Source organism: Kockovaella imperatae, assembly GCF_002102565.1.
Source record: "Kockovaella imperatae strain NRRL Y-17943 chromosome Unknown BD324scaffold_2, whole genome shotgun sequence".
Taxonomy (NCBI): domain Eukaryota; kingdom Fungi; phylum Basidiomycota; class Tremellomycetes; order Tremellales; family Cuniculitremaceae; genus Kockovaella; species Kockovaella imperatae.
This window is the reverse complement of record NW_019028942.1, coordinates 1,784,887-1,812,110: the sequence shown is the minus strand read 5'-3', so window position 1 is coordinate 1,812,110 and position 27,224 is coordinate 1,784,887. Positions and strand designations below refer to the sequence as shown.

The 27,224-nt window shown below is 52.6% G+C and overlaps 12 protein-coding genes across 12 annotated transcripts; 9 read left to right on the top strand and 3 right to left on the bottom strand.

Annotated features, from left to right (window-relative positions):
* Nucleotides 1-232: 232 nt before the first annotated feature.
* BD324DRAFT_617195 (hypothetical protein) lies at nt 233-773 on the top strand. The gene is made up of 2 exons (XM_022014895.1): nt 233-297; nt 350-773. The coding sequence occupies exons 1-2, from the start codon at nt 270-272 to the stop codon at nt 706-708; spliced, it is 387 nt and encodes a 128-aa protein (XP_021874075.1). The 5' UTR covers nt 233-269; the 3' UTR covers nt 709-773.
* Nucleotides 774-4,191, bottom strand: BD324DRAFT_617192 (WD40-repeat-containing domain protein). The gene is made up of 9 exons (XM_022014894.1): nt 3,611-4,191; nt 3,238-3,528; nt 2,736-3,188; nt 2,469-2,687; nt 2,195-2,417; nt 1,461-2,145; nt 1,237-1,405; nt 1,109-1,183; nt 774-1,060 (listed from the first exon to the last, which is right to left on the bottom strand). Exons 1-9 carry the CDS (start codon nt 3,785-3,787, stop codon nt 950-952), a joined length of 2,403 nt encoding a protein of 800 aa, XP_021874074.1. The 5' UTR covers nt 3,788-4,191; the 3' UTR covers nt 774-949.
* BD324DRAFT_617190 (eukaryotic integral membrane protein-domain-containing protein) lies at nt 4,164-5,901 on the top strand. The gene is made up of 5 exons (XM_022014893.1): nt 4,164-4,575; nt 4,858-5,027; nt 5,084-5,201; nt 5,259-5,455; nt 5,516-5,901. The coding sequence occupies exons 1-5, from the start codon at nt 4,306-4,308 to the stop codon at nt 5,853-5,855; spliced, it is 1,095 nt and encodes a 364-aa protein (XP_021874073.1). The 5' UTR covers nt 4,164-4,305; the 3' UTR covers nt 5,856-5,901.
* A 502-nt stretch (nt 5,902-6,403) lies between these two features.
* On the top strand, nt 6,404-9,731 carry BD324DRAFT_575507 (putative Dolichyl-phosphate-mannose--protein mannosyltransferase 2; the record flags this gene model as incomplete). Its single annotated transcript, XM_022013131.1, has 12 exons — nt 6,404-6,609; nt 6,678-6,830; nt 6,883-7,493; nt 7,540-7,635; nt 7,694-7,934; nt 7,987-8,176; nt 8,223-8,292; nt 8,340-8,497; nt 8,546-8,693; nt 8,743-9,064; nt 9,115-9,226; nt 9,276-9,731. The coding sequence occupies 12 exons, from the start codon at nt 6,404-6,406 to the stop codon at nt 9,729-9,731; spliced, it is 2,763 nt and encodes a 920-aa protein (XP_021874072.1).
* Nucleotides 9,732-10,793: 1,062 nt separating this feature from the next.
* Nucleotides 10,794-11,744, bottom strand: BD324DRAFT_617185 (hypothetical protein). Its single transcript, XM_022014892.1, has one exon. The coding sequence runs from the start codon at nt 11,479-11,481 to the stop codon at nt 10,993-10,995; it is 489 nt and encodes a 162-aa protein (XP_021874071.1). The 5' UTR covers nt 11,482-11,744; the 3' UTR covers nt 10,794-10,992.
* A 324-nt stretch (nt 11,745-12,068) lies between these two features.
* On the top strand, nt 12,069-13,103 carry BD324DRAFT_617183 (hypothetical protein). The gene has a single exon (XM_022014891.1). It carries the CDS (start codon nt 12,440-12,442, stop codon nt 12,968-12,970), a length of 531 nt encoding a protein of 176 aa, XP_021874070.1. The 5' UTR covers nt 12,069-12,439; the 3' UTR covers nt 12,971-13,103.
* BD324DRAFT_617182 (hypothetical protein) lies at nt 13,022-13,685 on the bottom strand. Its single transcript, XM_022014890.1, has one exon. The coding sequence runs from the start codon at nt 13,674-13,676 to the stop codon at nt 13,206-13,208; it is 471 nt and encodes a 156-aa protein (XP_021874069.1). The 5' UTR covers nt 13,677-13,685; the 3' UTR covers nt 13,022-13,205.
* An 874-nt stretch (nt 13,686-14,559) lies between these two features.
* Nucleotides 14,560-16,389, top strand: BD324DRAFT_607304 (hypothetical protein; the record flags this gene model as incomplete). Its single annotated transcript, XM_022014061.1, has 1 exon — nt 14,560-16,389. The coding sequence occupies one exon, from the start codon at nt 14,560-14,562 to the stop codon at nt 16,387-16,389; it is 1,830 nt and encodes a 609-aa protein (XP_021874068.1).
* A 580-nt stretch (nt 16,390-16,969) lies between these two features.
* BD324DRAFT_679307 (hypothetical protein) lies at nt 16,970-18,358 on the top strand (the record flags this gene model as incomplete). The annotated part of the gene is made up of 1 exon (XM_022019035.1): nt 16,970-18,358. One exon carries the CDS (start codon nt 16,970-16,972, stop codon nt 18,356-18,358), a length of 1,389 nt encoding a protein of 462 aa, XP_021874067.1.
* Nucleotides 18,359-19,164: 806 nt separating this feature from the next.
* Nucleotides 19,165-19,800, top strand: BD324DRAFT_668370 (hypothetical protein; the record flags this gene model as incomplete). The annotated part of the gene is made up of 3 exons (XM_022018925.1): nt 19,165-19,349; nt 19,402-19,413; nt 19,468-19,800. Exons 1-3 carry the CDS (start codon nt 19,284-19,286, stop codon nt 19,798-19,800), a joined length of 411 nt encoding a protein of 136 aa, XP_021874066.1. The 5' UTR covers nt 19,165-19,283.
* A 1,931-nt stretch (nt 19,801-21,731) lies between these two features.
* BD324DRAFT_607302 (hypothetical protein) lies at nt 21,732-22,324 on the top strand (the record flags this gene model as incomplete). The annotated part of the gene is made up of 2 exons (XM_022014060.1): nt 21,732-21,947; nt 22,001-22,324. The coding sequence occupies 2 exons, from the start codon at nt 21,732-21,734 to the stop codon at nt 22,322-22,324; spliced, it is 540 nt and encodes a 179-aa protein (XP_021874065.1).
* A 1,210-nt stretch (nt 22,325-23,534) lies between these two features.
* Nucleotides 23,535-26,623, top strand: BD324DRAFT_271651 (putative beta-glucan synthesis-associated protein SKN1). The gene is made up of 10 exons (XM_022012342.1): nt 23,535-23,762; nt 23,911-24,114; nt 24,283-24,368; nt 24,417-24,653; nt 24,709-25,086; nt 25,139-25,241; nt 25,305-25,542; nt 25,712-25,869; nt 26,050-26,274; nt 26,408-26,623. Exons 1-10 carry the CDS (start codon nt 23,676-23,678, stop codon nt 26,432-26,434), a joined length of 1,743 nt encoding a protein of 580 aa, XP_021874064.1. The 5' UTR covers nt 23,535-23,675; the 3' UTR covers nt 26,435-26,623.
* Nucleotides 26,624-27,224: the final 601 nt, after the last annotated feature.

Below are 27,224 nucleotides of genomic sequence, written 5' to 3'. Positions count from 1 at the left end.
ATCCTGGATCATCTGCCGACATCGTCTCCCTCCTCGTCATCGAGCTCGAGAAGAACGATCCAAATCCTGCATCTGGGATGTGGAACCTCGTCCCTAGGGAACGAGGTCCAAAGGGCCATCAAGGAACGTCTGGCTCTGACGTATGGCATGGCCGACGCGCCGGGTATCAGAGTCCTCGACGTGGACTATGTCGAATTACAAAGGCCTGATCGGCCTGGTGATGATGATGATGATGATGATGATGATGATGATGATGCTGAATTCCAACAATGCGATGTGTTGGACCCAGAACAACTGGTATCAATCAGTCCGGACGAAGGATGGGACTTGGTCACTGACAAGTCGACAGCCGATGCCATATCCTGTGGACATTCGACGCTTGAGAAGATGGGAGATGGGGCAACGAGGACGGTAGAACCTATCGAAGTGCTTTGTCGGAATCTGTTAACAGTCGTGAGAAGGGGAGGCAAGTGGATTTGTGTGTCGTACTCGACGACACGATTCCAGCATCTTCACCGAGGAGGTTCTGCTGGAGACATGTCTATATCTGGGACTTCTGACCCGCCGAGGCAGGGCTGGAAGGTTATCGCCAAGCGCAGCCTTCGCGAGACGAGTGGACAACGGACGATCAAGGATGGTTCAGGCGAGAGGATAGTCTACGAACCCAGTACCAGTGTGTCTGCGTACATCCTAGAGAAGATTTCATGATCCGGCAGTTGCAGCTAGTCGTGTCCGCGACGTACATATCACTTCAAGACACTTTGCATGGGCTCAAATCCTCTTCACTTCTGATTCACTACCTGCTCCTCACTATTCACTGTTTGCTTCTGCCATTCACTAATGTACAAGGGAGCTGTGGCTCAGCTATAACCCATAATCCCCCCAACAGTCAATGTCCACAGATATGCACAGGCGGCCCCACGTTGAGACTGTTCCTGCTTGCTGTCCCTTATTCCTCAATATTCGCCTGACCCAGGTCTCCAACGTTGACGGTCATCAACGTCTTGTTGTATAGTCCCACTGCGAGCTGATCCCCGTCTTCCCGCCACGCCATGGTGAGCTACATCGCGTCAGCCATGGGAACTCCGTCGAGGCCACAATAGCTTACCATCATTGGCTTCTCTCTCGATGATTGCCTGCCCGGATCTTCTTCTATCTCGTACTCTTTCACGAGAACTCCAGACTGCGACATAGGGTCAGCAAACGACCCTGGCAATCAGGACCACTCCAACCCACCCCAACATTGTAGATCCCCAATCTGCCATCCCAGCCGCCGACGGCGATCAGCCCTTGAGCGAGAGGTGAAAATGCGATGCTTCCTGTTCCTGACTCAAAGCCGTTCAAAGTATGTAGGCATTCTCCAGTGAGAGCATTGAACAGCTTGACAGTAGAGTCTTGGCCTCCTCTGCGGGCCATTATCAGCCATTGTGTCACACCATCTGCCACAGGTATCCACTCACGCAGCGAGGATCATCCTTCCCTCTTTGCAACTCGGACTCCACTGTAACGTATCCATCCGTCTGTTCTCGCTGTTCGCCACGACGACCAATTTCTGTATACAGTGATCGATCCCTGGTAGACTTGCGTTTCCCGCGAAGTAGTCATCGTCTTCTTTGCCTTCCTTGCCGTCTCTCGCACTGGCACTAGGCTTCACGGGTGAAATGGACCGAGAACTCGTGCCTCTGTCTTCAGGATACGCTGGCAGTTTCCAGATCATACAATTACCATCGTCCGATACACTTGCCAGTAGCCGATCGGTCGAATCCGCTTGTCCATCTTTGGCAACAGGGGACCAAGCGATTTTCGTCACGTCGTCGGTATGTCCTTTGAGAGTGTATCTTGGCCTGCGATCGTTCGTGCGGAAGACGAAAATGGTATGATCGTTTCCACCACTTGCGAATACGTGATCGTCCAGCCAATCGATATCGTTGACTTCTTTCGTATGAGATTCAAAGGATGCTTTCATATCTTGGTTGTAATTGTTGCCAACGAGGAATAGACAGACTGTGAAATCAGTCTTGGCGACGAGGATGGTGGATCCTGAAGGTGAGAATTTGAGTGCATTGATGATGCCACGGCCATAGGACATGATCCCTTGAAGGTGACCCGAGGGCGTAAACAGGCGACCGACACCATCTTGAGAACCTAAACATAGATTAGTCAAGAGCTCAGATGATGAGCAACGAATTCTCACCCGTCGCTACAACTGTTCCGTCCGGATGCCATGCCAGACACGTCACGCTCTTCCTTCCCGCATCGATCGACTTGTGAGACAGGACGAGCGATTTTTGTGGATTGCTGAGGGTTCGTGGTCGAGGCTCAGCATCACTGTGGAAATCCCACATTCTCCCTGATCCGTCGCCTGAGCCGGTAGCTAGGACGTCGAGATTGCGAGGGTTCCAAGCAAGCGCTGTGACCTACTCGAGGTCAGATTCCCTCCTCACGGAGGATCAAGGGCTATAACTCACCATATCCCGATGATCTGTATGGACGCTGATATCCTCCTGACTCAACCATAATGGTCCTTGCTTCTTCACTGCATTCTTTACCTTGTCCTCCCCATCCACGTCCATCTCTTCATCTGCTTGCACAGATCCGTTCCGCCGTGATCGATTCCGCTTATCCGGCGAATGAATCCGAGATGTCGATTTCTTGCTGGATGGACGTTTCGTCCCGTTCGTTTGGCGCTTTCCAAAATCAATTTCGACGTCAATCCTGCGAGGGCTGCCACCTACGTCCATCCCATCGTATGTGAATTCTTTCCCGTTTCGACCTCTTGTCGCTCGAAGCGACTCCACCTCGCTTCCCTCACTCACACGAACTCTCTTCTTATCCTTCTTCGCACCCGATGGAGGCGGGACAGCCGGACTGGCAGACCGTGTCGACTCGTCGTTCCTCTCTGAGCCTATGGATAGACGTCGAATCTTCCGTTTACCTCCTTTCACACTGCTAGCTCCTTCCTCCTGCTTGGATTTGCTCGATGAAGGTCCAGCGATGGCTTGTTGATCATCCTCTTCGTCCTCTGGCAGCGGAGGGAATGGCTCGGGCGCTTTCGAGGGGAGCGGAGACAGAGTGAGAGCGGAAGGGAGAGGAAGCGGAGGATTACTCGCAGATGAAGCGTATGAAGATGGGCAAACATGAGGGATGAGGAGATGAAATGGGTTGGGACATTGGTTCGGATACGGATCCTACAATGTTGTCAGCTTCATCCTCGTTATGTGGAGACTGCAAGCTCACTCCGTTAGGCTGGACATGTCGTTCAACAGCTTCCCATCGGATCGCTTTCCACAATTTTCTAATGAGTTCACCTCGAGGTATCCTCCTATCTGATTTTCCGAACAGCGAATCGGTAGGTGATTTGCTCGGACCTGGCGTACCATTTGTAGCGACGCCTTTGCCTTTGGAGTTGATAGGTGCTGAAGGCGAAGGATAATGAGGATTAAAGTATCGGAAGAGGGAAGTGGATGCGAGTTGAGACTCGGATAAGAGGGCAAAGGCAGTATGTGAGAGGTTCGATTCGACAAGGTACTGTACCAGAGCAGGGCAAGAGTGAAGCATCAGCGAGTGGACACGCTCAAACGAGCCCATGTGTCAAAGCGCCCTGACTCACGAGGTATATCAAGATATTGATCTCTACACTTGAGAGTTCACACTTTGGTCCGAGGACACCGATGTCCTCCTCTTCATCTTCATCCACATCTCGTGTCGGATCATACGTCGCTGGATCAAAGTCCACAGACGTGAGTTTCGGATCGTTCGCCATGTCCCAGATTGCAGTATGGCTCATCAGGTCATACCAAGAGAGGCCAAGACGAGCGACCTGAACGCCCTACAGAATCCAGTGGCGTATCCACTCCAAGGATTCTCGCGTCGCGATATATTGGCCGACAAAGGAGAGAGCGGGGGGTGAACGGTCGCGCGCAGCAATCCGAATCCGCTTCCTGTGCGTAATCTCCTCCTGTCCACTGCTATGTGCTCGCGGCTAGGGGATCTGTACGAGTGTGATATCCACCCGAATGAGAGAGAGAGAATGCAACGACAACATCAACAACAACATATCCCAATCAAAAAGATTTCCACACCCATCCCAGAAAAGTGCCACTTTCGGAAATTCAACAAGCTAGCAGCAGCAGCAGCAGCAAGCAGCAGCGGAACAGCGAGCAAGTTACTTTCACGTCAACGACAGCGACGACCACGATCACCACGGCAGCAGCAGCAGCAGCAGCAGCAGCAACGAGGGCAGAGTACCCTCTGAGACTATCTTCTTCGAGCTGACTGCGACCCCTCGAATCACTCGCTCTCACCATGCCAGCAGTGTCATTCCTCCCATTTCTCCACTCTATTCCTTTCGCAACGCGCATATTGACGCTCACACTTGTCATCACGACTTTGGCTGGGATATTCTTGACGAACCTCATTGAAGAGAATACGGCTGTGGGGTCAAGAATCGAATCACCGCATCATGGATTACCCTGGAGAGTGTATCTTAATTGGTTGGTCCTGGTTCCAGGGACGAGCTGGAAATTTCCTTGGGTGTTGGTGACAAGTGGATTTGTGGAATTGAGTATAGTCGAGGTGAGTGGAGCGAGGGTTCACGAGCGAATCAGTTGTTGTCGACATGGTAGCGTTGGCTACTCTGCGCGTTGAACGGACGAGAGGTATACCAATAATTACGCCTGGCATAAAATCCTGACATGTCGGCGGGTTCGTCGCGCTCAGATGAGCCCTCGAGATACCGAGTATCAGTCTTCGACACGACACGATCTGATGGGTCGACATTCTAGCGCTTGTACCTACTCCTCCATTCTCTTCCATCTACCGCATCTACCTCTGACACACACTGATCCCCTTGCCTAGCTCGTCATGTCCTCTGTATCACTCCTACTCGCAGCACGGTATCTCGAGCGCATCTGGGGAGGTCGTGAACTTGTCCGATTCGTCCTCGTGACCATCTTTGCATCCAATGTCATCGCCTTTGGTTTCAGCTGGTTGACTTATTTCGTCCTACAAGATGAGAATTATTCCTTGTGAGTGTGGTGAATATCTTGCTCTCCAACAACAACAGCTCACGGGTCTTTCGCAGGTACGGCGTCCCGTATCACGGTATGACGGCGCTTCAAGTTGGGTTCCTGGTGGCTTTTACTCAGCTCGCTCCGGAACACCAGCTACAGCTCTTTGGGCAGTTCAAAGTGCGGGTCAAGGTGTGTCCAAATCGTTGTCCTCCTGAATAAGTCTCAATTGCTGATTTGGCGTCTCAGACCCTTCCCGGTATCTACCTCCTCATCTCCAACGTCCTCGTCTTCCTGCTTGGACCTTCCCCTTACATGCTCGTTCAATTTGGATTCTTCGTCGCTTGGGTCTATCTTCGATTCTACAAATTGTCAGAGGATGGTCTCTCGCGTGGAGATCGTAGTGAGACTTTCGCGTTCCAGTACTGGTTCCCGCCTCCCGTTAGGTAAGTGTCTATGATTCTACCGAATGTCTTTCAATACCCATGGACTGATGAACCGCTCAGACCGTATATCGCCAAATTGGGCAATCTCGTCTTCTCATTAGCCACCCGATTCAAGCTCGTTCCCGCTTGGGACGACGCTCAAAGTTCATCATCCTATGCCATGTTACCTGGACCTGGATCAGCCCGTGCAGAAGCAGAGAGAAGACGCGCATTGGCGCTCAAAGCCTTAGATGCCAGGTTGGCCAGTGGACCGACGCCAGCTGCTGCTGCTGCTGCTGGCAGCGGAGGCGGAGGCGCCACATCAGCTCCGACTACGAGCGCTCCGTCCGCTTCGTCAACAAGTGGACCTGCTGCTTCAACACCAAGTATCAAACCGGACGAGAGTAAAGTGAAAGATTAGATCTGTCCGTCGATTCAATGTAGCATGCATATCTCGCGTCCCATACGCGCTACCAATCTTTTCGGAGATACCCACTGATCTCCGCGACACGTGTCAAGATTCTCAAGGGCGATGAGCTGCGCGACGTCTATTGGCGACTTGCTTTGTCCTTTGTCCTCAAGCTCGACACGAGCAGCAAGCCCTTATAGCGTGACGACCAAGTGAGAAAAGGGCTGCTGGAAGTCAGCAGAATCACTACTGGTCATTGGAATTGTGGCCCTCAAGCTTGGGTGTAGTGCTCAACTCTTTGCTCCACTATTGGTTGCTTCGAACGCCTCTATACCTCTTCATTCGGCCCCTAGTCAATTAACAGGGCCATGCCTCGCACTTTGTCTGGTCCTTCCGACGCTGCACCAGCTCGAGTCACCCGCTCGTCGGCCACTGGATCTATCTCGCAACGAGCATCTCACGCTTCGTTGAATGACCCTACGGCCGCTTCGTCCTCTGCCCAAAGTACAGGCATAGGGATGGATGAGAACGTAGGAAGACGTGCTGGGAGTGCTGGACCGATGAAAGAGTCTGACGCAGATACGAAACTTCGAGATCGGGATCTCTATCCGCCGCCCACCGTCGACGTCGCTTCATTTGGAGGTCGAAGAAGGGTCGGGAAAGTGGATCTAGGCTTAAAGAGAAGAGAATGGGTCATCTTGGCTATAGTCTCCGTCCTAGGGGCATTCATTCGATTGTGGAGGCTCTCTTATCCTACGTCTGTTGTGTGAGTGGTATCTTCAGGGAATCTGTTTGGGTGGGTGTGGACGCTTTCGTTGACACACCCTTTCCCAGTTTTGACGAGGTCCACTTTGGTGGTTTCGCCAGCAAGTACATCCGCCAACGGTTCTTCATGGACGTCCATCCACCTCTCGCCAAACTGCTAATCACACTCGCTGCGTTTATCGGGGGATTCGATGGCAACTTTGACTTCAAGGATATCGGCAAGTGGGTGACTATCATGAATCCTCGTTAGACGATCCTGACGTCCCTCTGACAGAGACTACCTCGGACCCAAAGTTCCCTATGTCATCATGCGGTTCTTCCCTGCTGTCCTTGGTCTCGCCCTCATCCCCATCTCCTTCTTGACCCTTCTAGCGCTTCGACTCTCCCTCGCCACTGCCATCCTAGGATCCCTCCTCATTACATTTGAGAACGCACTGATCGCTCAATCTCGTTTGATCCTTCTCGATTCATTCCTTGTCTTCTTTACAGCTCTGACCATGTACTTTTGGGTCAGATTTGCCAATCTCGACGCGGAGGGAAGAGCTTTCACCCGGCCCTGGTGGAGATACCTCACTCTGGTAGGATTAGGACTTGGCGCGACGTTGAGTTGCAAATGGGTAGGATTGTTCACTATCGCCACTGTTGGTTTGGGAACCCTCAGACAACTCTGGTTGCTTCTTGGGAACCTCAAGGTCACTCCGAGGATGTTGTTCCGACACTTTGCCGCGAGAGCAATGTGTCTGATCGTGGTGCCAATCATTTTCTACATGTTCATGTTCCAGATTCATTTCTGGATCTTGAACCAGTCGGGAGAAGGCGATGGGTTCATGAGCTCAGAGTTCCAGCATACGCTCCAAGGGCACGGTATGGAGGACACTTATGCAGGTCAGTCATGCTCTTGAGGATGAAGGACAGCAGCTGACGTCATTAGACGTCGGCTTTGGATCCATCGTGTCTATTCGACACGTCCACACACAGGGTGGATATCTGCATTCACACCCACATGCGTACCCAGGCGGATCTCAACGTGAGTCAGCCAGCCATTTCTGTTCTTTGGACCGGCCCTAGCTGATCACCTTGGACAGAACAACAGATCACGCTTTACCCTCACCGAGACGACAACAACCTTTGGCGAATCACCAATGGCTCCAGCGTAGACGACGCGCAGTATGATTGGGACACGTTGCCGTTTGATTATGTCCTTACCGGATCGAAGATCCGACTAGAACACACATCGACCTTCAAGCGACTTCACAGTCACGATGTCAGGCCGCCAGTCAGTGATGTCGAGTTTCAGAATGAAGTGTCAGGTTACGGGTACGAGGGGTGAGTCTGCTCAAGTGCCATATATGGAAGATCTCTCTACTGACTTTGGCAGGTTCGCCGGAGATGCCAATGACGATTTCATCGTTGAGATTGCTCCAAAGACCCGAGGCAAGCGGGATCGTCAAGCGAGACACCGCCTTCGCACCCTTCGATCGGAATTCCGCCTGCGACATGCACTGTCCGGATGCTATCTCTTCTCTCACAAGGTCAAACTTCCAGATTGGGGCTTTGAGCAGCAAGAGGTGAGCTTATGCGTCAAAATGAAAGCTAAGAGCTGATGTTCCTCAGGTGACTTGCAACAAAAATCCTACTTGGGAGAACTCATTATGGTACATTGAGACCAACACTCACCCTCAATGTAAGCTGTTCACTTCCTACAGTCGATCCAGCTGACACACGGTACAGTGGCATTTGACGCTGAGAAAGTCAACTATCAACGACCAAGCTTTTTCGAAAAGTTCTTTGAGCTACAAGCCGTCATGTGGCGTACGAATGCCGGATTGACGGATCGACACGCATACGATTCAAGACCTCAGCACTGGCCTTGGTTGAGGCGAGGCATCGTGAGCTGTTTCATCCACCATGTTGGGTCATTAGCTTACACTGTCCAGAACTTCTGGGTTCACGATCATCGCCAAGTGTATCTCGTTGGTAATCCTGTTGTTTGGTGGACTTCTACACTCGCCATCGCTCTCTATGTTGGGGTGCGGGGTCTACTGATCCTCCGGGCGAAGCGAGGCTACAGAGACCTCTATGCTCGTGAGCTCATTGGGACCGATAATGTGGACAGCACCTCATATATTCTTAGCCAAAACCGCATTCTACGACGAGACATGCGCCTTCCTGCTCATGTCTTGGGGTCTGCACTATCTTCCCTTCTTCCTCATGCAGCGACAGCTCTTCCTGCACCACTATCTCCCCGCTCTCTACTTTGCCGTCTTGCTCCTCTGCACAGTCTTCGACTATATCACGTCTCGCCTACGACCTCGAACACGCGTGCAGATCGCCGCTGTACTGCTCATTCTCGTTATTTGGTCTTACAACCACTTCAGCCCTCTTACATACGCCAGACCGTGGACAAGGGGCAAGTGTGAAAGGGCTAAATGGCTCAAAACTTGGGACTTTTCATGGTGAGCTCAGAGAAGAGCTGCTATCATCGCAGGAAGCTGACCATTCTCAGCGCCGACTTCCATGAGAATATGTCTCAGTACAAGCATTCTGCTATCGCTCAAACGAGCGCCAAAGTCGGTTCCAATGATGGTCTCGGTCATGACTTTACGACCACCATGGTGGTGAGTCCACCCGAGTCAGTCTTGTGATCTCTGCTCATTGGTGTACCAGGAGGAGGCTCCTGAGCCCATCAAAAACGTCTTCGAAGACCCCAACGCTCCACCCGAGGAAAAGACTATCGCTCCGGTCGGACCGCAGAATGAAGTTCCCATGCAAGCATCGACATACATCGCGCACCCTCCGGTTCAACCTGTATCAGGGGATGCTCCTATCCCAGAAGATCTACGTAACCCTGTAGGACTGGACGCCGGCGCACCCGAAGTCACAGACGCAGCGGAAGACCAAGGAGGATGGCACGGTGGGGCTGAGGATCCTGAAGGTCATCCTATTCCTCCCCCTGCTGGCGTGGCTGGAGGTGTCAGAGCTGAGAAAATATTGAATGATCATGCTGAGCCGGCTAGAGCGCCTGTGGGAGCACAGGTCGCTGAGGTCCCGGAGCTCGAATTAGATCGGGAGGCTATGCAGTTGGCGGAGGAGGCTTTGAGAGCTGATGAAGAGGGGCAATGACGCGCCAAGCTCTCCACTACGAGGTAACGATATTGCAATGCATCTGTCTCGAGATGAGAAATGGGTGAAAGCTATTAATCGTTCGGGAATATGTGGACAGGCTGATTGAGGTAAAGTGCGTCCCGATCATGGCAGAGTGAGTGGAACTGCTTGTTACTGAATTGGAGAAATCTGCTGAACCTATATCAGCTAGATTGCTCGTGTCTTCGGGCGGCCTGGGAAATTCCTCCTATTCCCATCAAGAACCCAGACCAATCATGATCATTTTCTCACCATTCATCCCCCCAACGGGGTCAATGTTACTCTCCTTCGCGCGTTCCAGTCTTACATCCTTTGATTCACCGGAGTCTACTACTCATCGAACTCACATTCTCGTCCTCTGAAAAGCGGCAAAGAAAACTCTGATCACCTCGCGTGATCCTCGTCTTCGTCAGAATCCCAAGAACGCAAACTTACTCTTTACCGCACGCCAGGCCAAGCCCCGCCCCGCATAGTTCGAGTCTTACACTATAGGAAGTTTCGCACATCATGGCGAAGCCTAAAGGCGACGGCGAGTCCAGAGGCAGCACTGAGACCCCTCCCGAAGCGCCAATGCCTCCTTCACCAGGCCCGAAGACGCCGCCGTTCAATGCTGATGAGGTGGACGATCTGCCTACAGAAGATCTGGCCAATATTGACCTTGAGACTGTTTCTGACCTTAGCAGGGACGTCATCGTCGGGGCTTCGAGCCTCGAAGGGAATGATGATCTCTCAGACTTGGAGGTCGGTGGCGACCCGGACTTGCCGCATCTCGGCACTGGACCGGGCTGGAGTTTTGCCAATCTCGAAGCACTGGATAGAGCAAAGGATACAGATTCATTCGCAGAAGGTGATACGGCGGTGTCTGAACTTGCAGCCTCGCTGGATGCTGGTCTAGAGCTCATAAATGACTCCAAGGAGTGGCAGGCACTTGCCGCTGCGGAGAAGGAGGCAATTGCTGAGCCAGAGGGGAGATTTATGCACAGAAACAAAGCCAAGATACCCAAGCTTTCCGAAGCAGCAGGTATCGACGATACAGATTGTAAGTCAATCCGTCCGTTCATCGATCTGACTCGACACTAATAACGTTTGCAGTGTCTGATTCCTTCAGTATCGATCTCGCCATGCCCGCCATCTCTGAACAGCAGACTGCGGAGACGTCAGACTTGGTCTTTGGTGATTCAAGCAAGGCTGCAAAGACTGGCGAGGCACCCAAGACACTCAAGTCCATATTGAAGAAGAATCAGGTCCCTCCAGAGTTTGCTGCACAAGTCGAATCAGCGTTAAATGGATCGGAAACCATCCATCCGAATACAGTATCGGCAAAGCAGAGGACCGAGCCGTCAGGTCCTTTAGAGGCGAATGAGAAGATCAAGCCAGATATCGAAGGATCTCCGGGTTCACCTGATACTACCTTGAGCACCGAAGCTGATACACTGACATCTGCCCTACCGGACACGACCGTCCCATCGGATTCCTTTCTTTTGCTTGATCGTAGAAGAAGGGCGGACCTGAAAGCTGCATCATCCATGAAAGTCCAACTGGAGACTGACACAGCTTTGGTCACGGACGACGCAACGATCGAGAATGCCACAGCCTCCGTCGCTGCCTCGAATCCAGGAGGCAAGAAGGACAGGAAAGGCAAAAGGAGCAAGAGAGGGAGAGCTTCCGAGATCGCGAGATCAGAGGCGCATCCGCCGCCCGTAGTCATTGATGCTCCTAACGATATCATCGCTGAGACTACGATACCTGATACTGATGTACACTCCGAATCGATCAATGCCGAATCAGCGAATTCAAATGCTGAGAAATCGAAACACAAGTCAAAACACCAGTCCCGCAAGGGTAAGAAGGATGGTCGTAAGGGGGAGGAAAGATCTCCGCAGACCGAAAGGACAGGAATCACAGCACGATTCGATGTGGAGTTTAATGGCACTCTGGCCGAAAGAGATTCTTCAGAGCCTGGTGTGCAGGCACAGGATGTTGAAGCGTATCTGATGCCTCTTAGTCACGACATGAGGGACACGAGCGCTGTGACAAACGCAGCCCATGAGCATACGGAGAAACAGCACGACGAGATCGACACGAGTCATCCTGATCTTGGTGCCATGACAGACTCTGTCAGAAAGGTCCAAAAGCGATCACCAGCGGAGGGCGGTTCAAAGCCACGAAATTCGACCCAAGCTCACAGGGAAGCTTACAGGAAGAAGAGGCACAGGGACCCACTACAGGCTGATGGAAGCCTCCGGCGTTCCCGACACCTTGCTGAACGCAAGTCATCTAGGCGTGGAGATTCCCAGTTTACCCGTGTCACGAATCCATCGAAGACTTCCAGAGCGACAAGAAAAAGCGAAGTCGTGACGGAGGACCAGGGTGCGAAAGACGACGAAAATCTTGCCGAGGGAAGCGAGAGTGCAGCTATCAAAACTTCCAAGAGGACAGAAACAGGCAGACGGAGCAACGAACTCGTCGACTCGTGGAAAAGGTCGTCCCGTCCGCGTAAGGCGAGCGGCGTCAGCCTGTGGTCAAAAGCGAAGAAGGCTGCTTCTAATTTCTTCAACCTCGGTGCAAGAAGCGAGTACAGGTCGTCGACTGAGAGGCGAGGACCGAGCGAGAAGTTTCAGTCTCACAGACGCAAGACAAGCGACGATACTCATACTCAATCGGCCATAGACGCTTACTATGACTCAATGGGGGTTGCCAGACTAGACACCGACCTGGGAGGTGAACCAGTGACAGAAGATGGCGAGGAATATCCGTTGTTGAAGGTCGCAAACGCCCGGATGGATACAAGTAATGATGCCACTAGAGCTGAAGAAGGAACAGTCCTACATCCTACCCGAGAGAAGAGCTCACAATATCGATCCCACCATACGCGTAGACATTCGTATTCCAATAATTCAGAGAGCCATGGTGGCAAAGGGCGGAGCCTGAAACGCCATCCTCATAGTGAAGAATCGGTCACGGCTCAGACCTATGACACAACTCTCGGATCTGTACACGAAGAGCTGGACGCTCCGCCTGTCCAGGAAGAGGCCTCGCCGATGATGCCTGACGGCGACCAAGATGGTGACACACGGGACAATGATGGAACGAGTGCGAGACGTCGGAAGCATCAGCATGGCCAAAGCCGAAAGAATGGCTCGAACAGGGATGGCGAGAGGAATTCCCGCCCAAGTCGACGGGATCGATCGAGAGTCAGGAGTGGTTTTATGTTCTGATCAGCTGAGCAGAATCAAGGTCGTAAGCGAATGCGCAAGGTCTTGATTTATGGTATCTCGAGTGCATGGACTGGTGCATGGGTATCGGCGCAATGGACTGACAAAACGCGTTCACACCAGGTTGACTTTGACTCGAGGACAGCGAAGGAAATACGCTGCTGTACTGTGACTAATGTGACTGACTGGCTTGCGGAGGCCTTTGCTTCTCCTTCAATCGTTTTCCGGGTCCGGTCATTCAATCCGGCCCTGGAGATTTCACCACCTCGAATGTCTCTAACAACTCCTTTCCCAGCATCCTACAGTTCACTCCCACCTTGTCGGCTGCCCACTTGTCCGATGGGACCCAATGCGTCACACATCCGCAAGTCTTGCACCGGCACGTAAGGATATCCTTGTCACCCCAGCTATACGTGTCGACTCCAGGTCCGAGTCCATATCTAAAGTCGCTCGGCTCTTTCGCTAAATGAGCATCTAGACCCTCGGGCGGGATGAGGTTGCCGGAAAATGACCTGTGGAACCCGGGTCGTATCTCAATCGTAACTTGGCTTTGAGTGAAATAGGCCCAGAGACCGCCAAGACGGATGCAGATTGAGCACTGACAATCCGTCAGTGGGGTGGTCGGCTTTGGATAAGTCAACTTGATCGACCCGCAATGACACGCAGCGGTGACTTTAGGGCTGTTGGGATCGTTCGGCGGTCTCGACATAGTATAGTGCTGAGCATGCATTTCAAGTGGAGACCAGTCCGACGCGAGTGATCCGATACATATTACGTAAGCTCTCGCCATCAGCTCCCTCAGCAGCGTGATGAGGAATGCATTCGTACGAACCCATGCCAGCGCCCGACAGCCCCCTCACTAGGGTTGTGCCGAATGCGCATAAACACGTCGATGGTCTGGCAGTGCCAAATGACTAATCCGCGTCAGCCTAAATTGCGGTATTGTGTATTTGACAACCCTACAATCCCCTTCAGCGTGAGTCAGGTGATTCGACGACGATTGATCTCATCAGCAGAGTCATCTGCGTCTTCTGAAGTGGCTTAAGAGGGCGGCACTTGTCAAAGAACACGCCGCTCTCGTTCACGTGATTCATCGTTCTCTGACCCACCTGCACCTTCCGGACTTCCGTGGGTGATGGTTTGTTCGAAGTACATCGTCCTGTCCTCCATAGCCACCCTAAGCTGATCGCGCATGGGCTACGGGCAGATTGCTTATCTCTCATGAGTCATCGCAGCAAAGGTGTACGGCCACCGACCCTCCCGTGAAGTCGTGAGTATCAAGCTTGAAGCCTTTGTGGCGGACATCTGAAGACAATTGACCACCCATCACGTATTCGCAGAGAAAAGATATCCTTTGTATTAAGGGATGCAAATAGTGAGAAATTCGCCCCATGGCCGAGACACGTATCACTTGGCCGCTCCTTTGACCGTGCGGCTCCAGATTGATTGGGAGCCTTTCGCAGTAGGATACCTCTCGTGTCTATATGATTGCTGTCCGCTAAAAGCAGAACAAGTATGTCTTTGATCCAGAGAATCGGGCAGTCTCTGCATTTGATTGATCGTGACGGGCTGAAGACCTACTTGGCGACTTTATGGCAAACTACCGGCATTCAAAGAGGACCTCCTCCGGTTCTTATGATTATCTTCGTCGAGCTAGTCATGATAGGTGGGACCCAGCTGCAGAGCGATCAAACTATAACACTAGACCAAATGTGTGGTCTTCAGGGGTCAACAATACATATGACACATATGAACGGATAACTTCTCCCCGAGCTTGGACGTCTGGTCGACGCCCGAAGACCTACAGAAGGCGAGTACGTACTCCGGAGGTCGTGGTCGACCCATCCGCGATCCCAGACTCAGATCCCGACTGGCACGGTCCCATTGTGGAGGAGCTCGAAGAGAGTGACACGGAAGAAACGAAGTCAGCATTTGCCAAAGCGGGAGTCTCGACGACTGGTCCAAGTCAGGATCCAGTCCGAATGGACAGAGATAAAGGCTGGAAAGTACCTGCTTCCAGAGCTGCAGGGGAGAATGGTGATTCGAAGAACACTCTGTCCAACGCCACGCAAAGTGCCACGACTGCTGATACGACATCCACAAAACCAGATACACGAAGCTCCACCCGGGGTACAGGCTCAATGGAGAGGCAAGCGAATCCCGCCTTGAGCTCTTATAGGAACTCACGAACTGGGACTCTAGCCGCTCACTCGCTCAGCCCTCAGATGGAGAAGCTGAGAGTTAATGAGGCAACATCGCAGTCAACGGAAAAGGCAAGCCCAAAAACTGCTCCTGTCATCTCCAGTGCCACAGAGTCGACGCTGGAGAAGAAGCCGATTGAACCCCGTAGCTCTGAAGGTCAGACCTCGGGAGCTAGTGGCCAAGGGACCATACGTCTTCCGCCGCCGGAGGGTAAATCCACTCCGGACGATCCCCCTCTGACAATACCCACGAAGCTTGCTCGTCGTCAAGCAACTGTTGAAGACCAGCCTGAAGATAGGGAGAATGAGAACAACAAACAAGATTCGGCGCCCGTCAAATCATCCAGCCATACACAGGCAAAAGCCGCCAGTGAGAAGATTGTGTCCCACTCGCAGCAAGGGAACGAGAAGGGTGGATGCAGTTCGCAAGCTCGGCAGAGCAGCATACACTCTACGACACCGACTGTGCCTCCGTCGGTACCTCAGCCTCCGGCTCACTCGGAGGCTCCTTGGCACTCTTTCGCGGAGCAGCGCCAAACCTACGATACTGTAGAGCCGCGGTCAGAAGGATCTCAGACGCTTCAGCCCGCCGGAAGCGAGCGTCTTACGGTCTCGTCGCCTGGCTCCGCCAAGACAGTCTTTACCAAGCCCACTGATACTGAGGCCATCGCAAGAAAGTCTGCGAGATTCTCCAAGGGCAAGGCTGTAGCAGACAAGGCCGTGTCTCTCAATCCAGTCGGCTACGCTCTCAGGAGCGTAGACAATGCAGATAGCAAGTCCTTCTGCGAGGATCTGTCACCTGAGTCAGAGACACTGAACTCATCAAGTGAGGACGAAGTATCTGAGGAACCAGACGCTACCGCAGCCGAGGGAGCAGAAGAGAAGGACCACAAGTTCACAGAGAATTCATCAGAACATGAGCACCGTCGGCGTCGTCATCATCGACGTCGACATCGTGAAGAGAGAACATCCACGGCTCCCGTCAGTAGGCTGGCATCACTTTTGCAACAACAAAGCGGGCACTATTCGACGAGTGTGAAATTTGGTACTGCACTTTTGGCCCACTCGAGCAGCACCAAGTCTTATCATCACAGAAGACGCGATTCAGAGAGGGAAGAGAGTCAAGACATAGCTGCTGGGCAAGAAGTGCCGAAGGCATCTGGTCAGACGAAACCCTCGAAAGGGCGATCACGAAAGCCTCGTTCATGGTTCCTGACCTGATGATCATGCAAATGTTGATAAGCCAAATCAGTGCTTTTCATCCCAGAGACGCGCTGGCCTGCCTAAGGGCATGATTGTGATATGTGAGACTGCACTGTAGTCGATGCAGTCAAACATGTCGTTCTTTCTGCGCTCTCATTCTCATATGCACGTTATAGACGAGAGTGGCTCAGGGGGATCGCGAGGCCTTGACATTGTTCGGAAGGGCTCGATGAGTTCCGCTGCGACGACAGAGGGTCCGAGCGTTGCCGCCGTATTCAAGCCCTGCACTACGCACAGGGCATGAGCCGTGGCAGGTCTCGACCGGGGAGGAGGAATGGTATCAATCCTTTCTATTCTGGAGTATTTGTTGCCCCTTTACAATATCTTGAAACCTGTGTCATCTTGTAGATCCTTTGAATGCACTTCCTCTGTGTCCGGAGAAGAGATTTTTGAAGTCGACTATATGAGAGTGAGCCTCCACCAGCTGACAGTGGTGAGATAATGAGGAGCACTGCTAAGAACGAGACCTTTTGCTCGCTCCATATATCCCTCCTGTCCACAAAAGATTTGCATCGGCTCTAAGCTGCAACAAAAAGATATGCCGCTTTACGTCCCGCATTACCGGAACTCATACGGATCCTCTCAGGAGTTTAGGCCCCAAGGATACTATCCTCCTGAAGAATACCCTCCGATCAGAACGTCTTATCCCTCAAGGAGGCATCGCTTTGATGAATCCTCGGCACAGTATGACCGGCTTGGCATGCCTCTCGCCTCTGACAAGTTCTGGAACGGCTCGCGTATCGAAGCCTGGATCGGCCCCGCTCCGGGACGAGTGGAACAAGAAAATAACGGGTCTACGCTGACTGCGAAGACTTCACAGCCCGCTCTGGACCCAGTTCCGATGACTGAGAACGGGTGGGAAGTTCCAGCGCCCATCGCTCGAGCTCCGCCACGCACAGCCACGCACACCGAAACCAATGCCACACATGATCCAACGACGACGGCCGACACCGAGTCCTCCGGGCCAGATACTGTGATTCCCAAGAGGCGATTTTCGCAGGCTTATGACAACAAAATGGAGCGCCAAGCACCGACAATTTTGAGCTCATACACCAATCGGCTGACTGGTCAACCTGCCGGACATTCAGAAAGCATACAACTCCACCCCCCAGATACTGAAGGATCTGTGCCACAGCCGTCCAACGTGGCAGAAGAAAACACTTCTGCGGGTGCTGCTGCTGCCACAAGCGTCTCAAGTGCGACCTCGCAGACCAAAAGCTCCGCCATACCGCTTGGGTTCACCACACAGCTGAAGAACACACCTCAGCCCATACGCCTTCCTGCGCCTGAGCGGGTGTCCGGTCTGGAGAATTCTGCCCAAGCAAGCCACGAAATGCCAACCCCGCTGCACTTACCTGCAGAGGATGATACCACGAACGAAGAGACAGCTCCAGATCAGACTCAGGCCTTTGTCTTCGCATCTACCAAATCACAGTTCATCACGGCCAATGAGGAGATGCAGAGTACTGTTATTGGGCGTGAAAAGACGTCAGACGAGACGAGCCGGGTTCCGATCGCAACCACATCATCTAGCGCAACCCGTGTTCCGCCTCCAACCGTGCCCGAAGAGCCATCGAGCTCAGCAGCCCCTGTTTTGCTCTTTCAGAGGGAATGTGATGCTCACAGCAAAGACGATATGCCTTCCATTGCTGGGACACCCGAGCCATTCAGAATACCCGAACGCAGTGTCACTGCCCCTGGCTCGGTAAGGCCACCGGGCTCTACTGCCACATCGGCCTTCGAGCCAGCTGCAGGTACTCCCAACAGAGCTTCGACTTTTCCCCAAGCGGCTACTGTCACTTCCAAGGCTGATAAATCTCGTCGAGGAGAGTATGCATACACGAGCGAGGGGAACAAGAACCTCCGAGAGGATCTTAGGCCCCAAGCCAAAGGGGTGACCTCATCAGATGATAATGAAGCACCTTGAAATTCAGTCCCATCGACACCCACAGAGACGGCCTCATCGACCAAGGCCGGGCCCGGTCCGAGGCACCGCCCACCGAAAATGTCCGGCGAGCAGAAAGAACATAGTTCCAAGAGGAGGTCAAAGTCGTCATTGGGTGGTTTGGCTTCACTTGCCTCCCTGAATGGCTCCTCAGCGCCAGTCAAGTTCGGCTCATCCCTCTTTGACAAGGACAAAAGGTCCTCACATTCTAAGAGCCACGAAGAGAGCATCGAATTGGGCGGCAACAGAGATGGTCGCAGAATGTCTGCTGCAACTCCGAAGTCAAGGGTTAAGGGAGGAAGGCGGTCGTCATGGTTGTTCAGCTAACTAGGCAGCCTGAGTGGAGCGAAGTGTGGTTCCCATCGAGTGTGGTTCCCATCAGATGGGGAAGCATCTTGACTTCGATTCATGCATTCCGTCTCCTGCCTGATGTGAGAGAGTGATAGTCAGAAGGCAGATAGTCAGCAGTGGACCATATCTGCACCGACGTATGCGACGGCCACGGGAACATCAGGCATCTTGATGTCATCCATACACACCTTTCAAGGGTCCAGCCATGTCTGATACGTGACTCAGCGAATTGAGAAGCCTCCACCTTGCGGGCGGCATCACCTCAGTCGCTGCACTCTTGCAGGTGGGACTCGAACAGCCAGGAGCCCGTCCGCCACAAAGGATGTTGAGGGGTCGTCTCCTTACATGAGGAACCATCTCCTAAACAGAGTGTGCGAGCATGGGAGCACACTGCTCTGGCACCAGAGTACAGTGAGAGGATCGGAAGGCCCAAGAGGTATAAAGACCGTCGGTTGACCGATAGCTACTGGCAAGTCTTCCACCGATATACAAATTTGACGTCCAGCCGACGATACAGTACGTAGAATACCATCATTATTTGAGCGCATTACCCAAGATGTCCGGCCAAGATACAAGCACAGAGTCAGGTAGCAAGGCTAACAGTGCACGCTCCTCCCAGCGGGTGTCTCAAGCTCACATCGCCCCCCCATGTGGCTGACTCTGACTCCACGCAGCAAGACACCGAAGTGAGTAAGGAGTTCAAGGAGGACAGCTGCATTCTAGCTGAGTATACTATCCAGTGTCCCATTGACTCGGGTGATGAGGACGTGAAGGACGACGAGGCCGACGACGATGCCTCGATAAAAGCTATCAGTCGTAGCCGCACCAACAAGTTCCCCTTTGAGACCGACGAAGAAGACGATGGTAACGTCTCGGACGAGTCAGTGAGCTCCACGAGGGGTATCAGACGTCGATACACTGGATGGGGCGAGAGTCAAGATCCTGCAAACGAGACTGAGGAAGTACATTACGCCGAGTCTGACGATGAGCAAGCCAAAATCACCAAGACGCAACTAGCGACGGAAGTCCAGGCGACGGAGAAATCCGCGTCAGATGAAGTCTCTACCGTGTAGCTCCTCGAGTAGCGGGTAATTTCCCCGTTTATCATCGATTTGACAGAGCGGGAAGCGGCCATCATGAGCTCCTTCTGTTCCCAGCATGCATGATGATCACTTAGGCAGTGTCTGATCCATACGGGCGTCAACCCATTCCCAAAATGTCACAAGCCTCACAGTCCGACCTCCCTCGTTCTCAGTTGTGCAATGTGGCGGAGATTGTCTCCTGCCAATGAGTCGTAGTATGAGCGCGAATTTGACTCGCGATCCGAATCATGGCCGTTGGTGCAGCACGCGAAGTGACTCACCTTCTCCGAGTCAAGGCCCGGTCCCAATAGGACCTCAAAGGAGACGCAGACCTCGGAATGACTCGGACGAACCCCAAGGGTCGCCAAGTTCACATCGGGACGTGAAACCAGGGATCGTGGGAATGTTTCATACCACAAATCACCTTGGTCAGAGGTGACATGCACCTAGACGCATCTCCTTTGACCCCCTAGCCCTCTGCTGGCCATGATGTTCAGAGTCCGATGGACACACAAGCGCTATAAGAACAGTGTACGTGACAGGCGTCCGCTCCTCCTCTTTCAAGTTTCTGAAAGACTGCTTTTCACAATCATACACAGCCTCGTCTCTGACCATTTTCAAACAGACGCAACAACTAGCAGTATGTCTGAGCAACACCACAAGGATACTGAAGGTGGAAATAACGTGGACAAACATGTGGTTTCCGACCCTGGGTCTTCCACCGAGCCCTACATGAGCGATGCAAATGAAACCTCGGTAAGTATCACCCTTTTGAAAGACAACCGAGAACCCTAACCGTCCAATCACTCGTAGGGATCCGCGAAAGATGCCCTGGACTCTATCTTTGAGAAAATCGCCAAGCTGGGCTTGGTCGACGATCCGGTGAGGCCATCAATGCTTTATGTACCATGCCGGAGTGAGTCGCTAACGCAGCAACGGCAAGACTTCCGAGATAGACAGTATCATCGACAGTTTGCAATCCCACCTGGAGGATGAGGAGAAGCAGGCCACTGCGAAAAGTTCTAGGCAATCGAAATTGTCTTAAAGTCACAAGGGATCAACAAGCACCTCGAATGTAACCATCTTGCAGACGTTACTAGACTGGCTGAGGAGCCAACGATCAGCTCAAGGGGCATGAGCAGGTGCGTGTGTCCTGGAAAAGCACTCAATGGTCATGTTACAGGTAGAGTGAAAGAAATGCATCGATCTCGCTAGACATGGAATACCTCTATATACCACTAGGGACTGGTCCACTGTCTCTGTCATCAAACATAGTCCTTATTGTTCTCCAGACCTTGCCTAGACCGTCCTCGGCAGGACAGAGCTCTCATCCATCCCTTGTAACAGGTCATCGGGCGTCAAGGAGTATGCACATAATGAAAGTCTTCAGTATCATCGATGCGGAAGCGTCTTCTGAATCCCCGATCGGAGTCCCACGTTTGAGACGGTGCCGTGAACCCCCTGCATGGTCGATGGTGTGACCTATTGCCCGTAGAAATCTTGCTGCTCAGACGAGAGTCCTAAAGGTAGTCGTTTCTCTCTATGCTCCATGCAGTGTACAGGCGTCTTAAATCCTCTGGAGCACGAAGTCAGAGTCAACGAACAATCCCAGTCAGATACATGTCGTCAGAAGTTGGTAAAGTCGGAAACGAGGAGGCGATGACGGGGGAGTGGACCGAAACGTTTCGTCCCACAACATCCCTTTTGTATGGATTTTGTGGGGGGTAAAAAAGGTGATCAAAGGATCGCATACGGGATGAGAGGTCTTGCATTCTCTCAGATTGGGACGATGAGTCTCCCTCAAAGGCTCTTTGAGTCACTCTCTTTTTCCTTCAGTCTTCACACGTATTTGCCGCTCATACTGTAACGATATACAGTACTACTGAAGCCTACAGTGCACAAGCTGAACGTATATTTACTCCATGTCTTCTGCAGGAGGGGATAAGTCGTCCGATGGATGCACGACGACTTTCGTCAATCTGCCCGATGTTCCCGAGCGTGATACTTGGAGGACATCGCATCCGACGAGCGTAGGGGGGAAAGAGCCAGAAGAGCCAGAAGAGCCAGAAGAGCCAGAAGAGCCAGAAGAGCCACGAATTACTGACCTCAAGGCATCCCAAACTTTCAAACTCAAGCCTGTGAGTTTGACGATGAGACGGGACGCTAGCCCAATTGCTGAGCTTTCGATCAGACGTACACCATCAAGGATGATGAGTGGGTCGACAAGGGGACCGATTACTATCACAATCGACCCCAGCGAGAATACACAAGCGATGACGAGAATGAAGATGAAGGTGGAACGTTTTACGAAGCTCGTGAGACCCAAGCGGGTGCTGATACTCATTTGACTGGGGTCTCCACCGTCGCAAGTCAAGGCGCGGGATCAAAGACAGCTGGGAGGCTCAGCCGTCGCTTGACTCTACCCAACGCTCCTCCAAGTGACCGTCAGGAGCCATGGTGGTACATCCTTCCAACCTTTCGATCCCCAGCGTACTACCCTATGCATGCAGAGTGATGCTATAAGTGCCACATTTGACACGCGCCACGCAGCCCCCTTCCCCCTCGTGCTGTCCTGGGCGTGACACTGTAAATAAAACCCACGTGGTATAAACTAACCAGGGTGGCGGTGAAGGGCAAGAAAAAATGGAAAAGAGGGAAGGGCAGCAGAGGAGAGCCAAACATCAGCGAGCAGCGAGCAGCGAGCAGCAGCAGCAGCTGGTCATTTCTCATTCACCTTGTTCTCTGTTTAGGACTCGATAGGTTCACGTCTCATTTTGCACTTTACTGTTGCTATCTGCTTCTTTTTACAACAAAGTGTATGATGGACTGAAGAAGGGGTGGATTGAGAGAAACTACTACTGCGTCCACTCGCTTGCACAGTTCATAGACCGTTACCTTCCCCCCTCGCCCTCGCCCCCTCCGTCATCGCCTCTCATTAGACCTGTTCGTGTATCGCTCTCCCTAGTACACGCCCTCCCCCTCCCTCACTCATGTTCAAAAAAGTATTCACATCATCTACTCAACAGCCACAGCAACAACGACAACAGCCCTACGCATTCTCTACATCTGGTCGAGCGACTGGATCCTCTGCTGCCTCCAAACAAAAAGAACAGGAAACCATCTATCAACCACTACCAGCCGGCTCTCGTCAGCAACAGGGCTCTGGTGGCAGTAGTGGAGGTGGTGGTCAATACACCAATCCATTCTCTGATTCAGCACGAGTAGCAGCACCCGCCGCCGCCGCCGCCAACAGTCGACCCACTACACCTCGAATCGATACTTCTTTTAACCCTCACACGCCTTCCCCCAATCCTTCTCGACCTCTCTTAGCTGGGATCTCACCTGATCCTTCGACACCAGGCTCTCCCTCTCGATTCAACTCCATCTCCAATATGCCTACGCCCAACAATCGATATGGCGCGGGCTCACGAGCGTCCAGTGTGGGCATGCCAGGAAGAGGTGAAAGTCAGAGTGCACTGTTGGGAAGTGATCGAAATGTGAGTGTGAGGGACGAGATCTATTATAAGCGTCAAGCGTATCAGCTGGGGGAGAGAGGTCATCGCATACGCTTCTCTTGGGGCTGAGCCTGTCTGTGCTCTGTCATTGCTCTTCCTCTCATTATCTACCATTCATCATGGCTTGACTGGCGATTTTCCTGATTATGTTTTTGATTTTCGACGCGAGGGAAAAGGAGAGCGTTCAATTGTTGTTTGCGATTGAACCCTTTGGGATAGCTGTTCTCTCTCTCTCTCTTGCTCGCTCTTGATCTCGTCTCTCTCTTGGCTTGCTTGTCATTCATCCATCCATCCATCCATCCATCCATCCATCACTCTATCACTCCTTGGCATCGCTCCTGGTCCCTTTCTATGCCCCCTTCTACCACTCTTATCGCCGCCGAGGCTGCGCACAAACCGCCGAGACATCCAGCTGGACCCAGCAGGTTATCACACGAGGTGGGGATTGATTCGTTTCTTGCTCTGCATCATACCATGTCGAGGTCTGCGTTCCCTTCTCTATCCATCGCTTGGCACGTCTCCTGGCCTCATGTGTCGTTGTCTCGTGCTCTACAAGATTCGCATCGCTCTCGCTAACATCCTCTAGCTCTCCGCCGCTCGTCGCTACGGTCCTACTGCGTCCTCGGCGCCCGTTGGACCGAACGCCGCTCTGCTCGGATCACCAGCTCAATCCGTCTCGGATAGACCACCACCGGGACATGATGGCGGTGCCCCTTGGACTTCGGGGATAGATTCGAATCCTGAGGCGGATGATTACCTGCATAATCCTGATCCAAAGAGGGATAGAAAGGTAAGCCACGAGGCTGACTGAACGAGGGCGTCAGCCCGAGGTGGCGGGAGAGTCATTCATTCGCCGACACCCCATCACTTCTTTCTTCTCATCATCATCACCGCCGCACTTGCTTCGTTGTCATGTCTCCCTCGTACGTTGGGGCACCATTGCTGACACCCGTTCCAGAACGATCGCGCTGGAACAGTCTTCACTTCTCGCGGAGTCGTCAACATTGGATGTCTCTCCCTTCTCCTCGTCGGAATCGTCACCTTGTTCGCTGGATACCCCATCATCACATTCTACACTTCTCACCCACTCAGTAACAATGGAGGCTTCAACCTGGGAGGTATCAATGCCTCGGGTCAGGTTCCGTTGATCACCAACTTTGCGACCGTGATCGACGAGGATACGCCACAGTCTGCGATGACGTACCAGGGATACGATGGAAAGACGTATGATCTGGTCTTCTCAGACGAGTTCAACAAGGACGGAAGAACCTTTTTCGATGGCGACGACCCGTACTGGACCGCTGTCGATCTTCACTATTGGCCCACAGGGTGAGTGGACGCGGGTATTGATCGATCTGTCATCCGCAACTGACGCGACGGGCAGTGATTTTGAGTGGTACGACCCCTCGGCTATTACCACTGCGAACGGTTCTCTGGTCATCACCATGACACAGGAGCCTATTCACGATCTCAACTTCAAGTCTGGAATGCTTCAGTCTTGGAACAAGATGTGTTTCAGTGGATCCGTCTACATTGAAGTCCGACTCTCACTCCCTGGTACACCTGCCGTCGGTGGATTCTGGCCAGGTGTTTGGATGATGGGAAATCTCGGAAGACCAGGTTACGGAGCGACAACGGACGGCATGTGGCCATACACTTATGATTCGTGTGATATTGGGACGTTGAAGAACCAAACAGAGCCGGATGGTGAAGGACCAGCTTTGGCATTGACTTCGGGCAACACGGGAGGCATCATTTCCTAGTGAGTGGACAGAAAGAAGCCTTTGAAAGGGCTTTTGCTGAATCGGTATCAGCCTGCCTGGTCAACGTACTTCTGCTTGTACGTGTGCTGGAGAAGATCACCCAGGTCCTTCTACCAATGTCGGACGAGGTGTTCCTGAAATCGATATCATCGAGGTGAATACAGGCTTTGAGACACATACGCACCGAGCAAGGACTGACGTATGCGTACCACCTCAGGGTCAAACAGATTTGTCCTACAGCGGTGGAAGAGGTCAAGCCTCTCAATCTGCTCAAGTAGCTCCTTTCGACGCGTATTACCAATATGGAAATTCGACTCCGGAGATTGACCAGTACGATTTGGATATCACGAAATGGAACTCGTACAAGGGAGGAGTGTACCAAGAAGCTGTTTCGAGTTTGACTTATATCAGTCGGGATGATTATCAATTGACAACGGGAGGCTTCTCGATCTTTGGTGAGTCTGAGCGAGCTTCGGGCATACAGCGAGGTTCGAGAGCTTGGCATTTTATTCTGGCCTCGAACGGCATCATCCTCCCAATCGTCCTAATTCGACTGCTCCCGCGCCGCGCCGTGCCTTTGTCTGATTGCTTGCTCGCGCACTTGCTGACGCCGGTGCGTCGCAGGCTTTGAATACTATGCCGACTCGAATAACCGAAACGACGGATACATTACTTGGGTCGCGGACGGTCAAAAGAGTTGGACCATGAACGCTGCGGCGGTCGGACCGAGGTCGAATATGGGCATTGGGCAGCGATTGATTTCAGAGGAACCGATGGCTATGGTGAGTTTATTACGAGCCAGCTGGCGAGCCAGCGAGCGAGCGGGGCAAGTGCTTCGTTGGGCGTTTTGACTGCTCGGAAGAAGGAGGACGTGTGGCACACCTGCGCTCGTTCGCTTGTTTTGCTCGCTTGTTGCTAGCCACAAATCCACCTACTTCGCTGACGCCCTGCGCCGTCCATAGGTCATCAACTTTGGAATGTCTAACAATTTCCAAACTGTCAACTTTGATGATCTCACTTGGCCGGCTCATTTCCTGATCGACTATGTGCGAGTGTATCAAACGTCTGATGGCGAGATTGGATGTGATCCTGCCAACTATCCCACCCAGAATTACATCAATGCGCATATGAATGCGTACACGGATCCTAACTTGACTATCTGGAGTCAAGCGGGATACGGTGTGCCGGTGAGTGTTGACGAGCGAAGCTGAGCGAGGGGCGTGCACCCGACCCGACCCTCTCGCTCGGGATTCCTACAGTGCACGCCCCTCGCTCGGGATTCCTACAGACACGACTGCTGACCACTTACTGTTCGCTTAGAAAAACTCTCTCATCGACACTTGCTAGATTGTTACCGTTGTTGTGGAGAGGGACTCACGGTGGAACCTCCTGTTTTCGTGATGGACAAGGGCGGAGGCAGACCAAGTCAGAGAGGGAGAGCGAGAGAGGATGGACAGAGTAGGAGGACCGACACTGCACAATCACACATGGACATTTTTTATACATCAAATCTCTCTGAGGGTTTTTAGGTGTGGGCAAGGCAGACAGCGGACAGTGATGGTTTGGTCTCTGTCAAGTTGTTCGCTCGCCACGCTCTACGTTACACACCCCTAGACCCGCTCCATCTCTCCATCTCACCCGTGTCTTCGTTTTTCGTATATATACACATTATGCCTCGAGATCTCTGCCCCACCCCAAAAATGTACCGCTATAGCTCTGACGTGTCATTTTATTCTGCCCTCCATGCTGATATCAATAGCCACGCGAAGTGGAGGTGAGAGAAGAAGAGAGAAGAGAGACGCAAGACGCAGGCAGGCAGGCAGCAGCAGCAGCGGCAAGCAAGCAAGATCAACCCATAGGTCCGGTTGCAGCAGCGATTCAGTCATCGAATGCATCAGGGAAGCAAAGGGGGCGAGAATGTCATACGGTGATGCCGATGCATGTGTATAGATACTCCCTGCGTGGTCAATCCATACGCTGTATGAGTGATGGTCCATAACAATCTCAGCACGCCCTCTGAGTCCTCCGACGGGATCAATCGATTGGCATGTCAGGGGTGTGGGTGGATGAGGGAGTGAGGGAGTAATTTAAATCAAAGAGTCATCCATCCCATTCATGCACTCGTCCATCCATATCA

Bases quoted from the DNA above. Each gene is read 5' to 3' on its own strand.
- BD324DRAFT_617183 (XM_022014891.1), top strand. From the start codon at position 12,440: ATGGGGGTTGCCAGACTAGACACCGACCTGGGAGGTGAACCAGTGACA.
- BD324DRAFT_617195 (XM_022014895.1), top strand. From the start codon at position 270: ATGCGATGTGTTGGACCCAGAACAACTG. The intron at 298-349 runs GTATCAATCAGT...ACAAGTCGACAG, and splicing joins TGTTGGACCCAGAACAACTG to CCGATGCCATATCCTGTGGA.
- BD324DRAFT_617192 (XM_022014894.1), bottom strand. From the start codon at position 3,787: ATGAGCCATACTGCAATCTGGGACATGGCGAACGATCCGAAACTCACG. The intron at 3,529-3,610 runs GTGAGTCAGGGC...GCTCTGGTACAG, and splicing joins TCAATATCTTGATATACCTC to TACCTTGTCGAATCGAACCT. The intron at 2,688-2,735 runs GTAGGTGGCAGC...GATTTTGGAAAG, and splicing joins TCACATACGATGGGATGGAC to CGCCAAACGAACGGGACGAA.
- BD324DRAFT_617190 (XM_022014893.1), top strand. From the start codon at position 4,306: ATGCCAGCAGTGTCATTCCTCCCATTTCTCCACTCTATTCCTTTCGCA. The intron at 5,028-5,083 runs GTGAGTGTGGTG...GGTCTTTCGCAG, and splicing joins CAAGATGAGAATTATTCCTT to GTACGGCGTCCCGTATCACG. The intron at 5,456-5,515 runs GTAAGTGTCTAT...TGAACCGCTCAG, and splicing joins TGGTTCCCGCCTCCCGTTAG to ACCGTATATCGCCAAATTGG.
- BD324DRAFT_617182 (XM_022014890.1), bottom strand. From the start codon at position 13,676: ATGTCGAGACCGCCGAACGATCCCAACAGCCCTAAAGTCACCGCTGCG.
- BD324DRAFT_271651 (XM_022012342.1), top strand. From the start codon at position 23,676: ATGCCCCCTTCTACCACTCTTATCGCCGCCGAGGCTGCGCACAAACCG. The intron at 24,369-24,416 runs GTTCGCTGGATA...TCACCCACTCAG, and splicing joins CTCGTCGGAATCGTCACCTT to TAACAATGGAGGCTTCAACC. The intron at 25,870-26,049 runs GTGAGTTTATTA...CGCCGTCCATAG, and splicing joins CAGAGGAACCGATGGCTATG to GTCATCAACTTTGGAATGTC.
- BD324DRAFT_617185 (XM_022014892.1), bottom strand. From the start codon at position 11,481: ATGATATCGTTAGGAGCATCAATGACTACGGGCGGCGGATGCGCCTCT.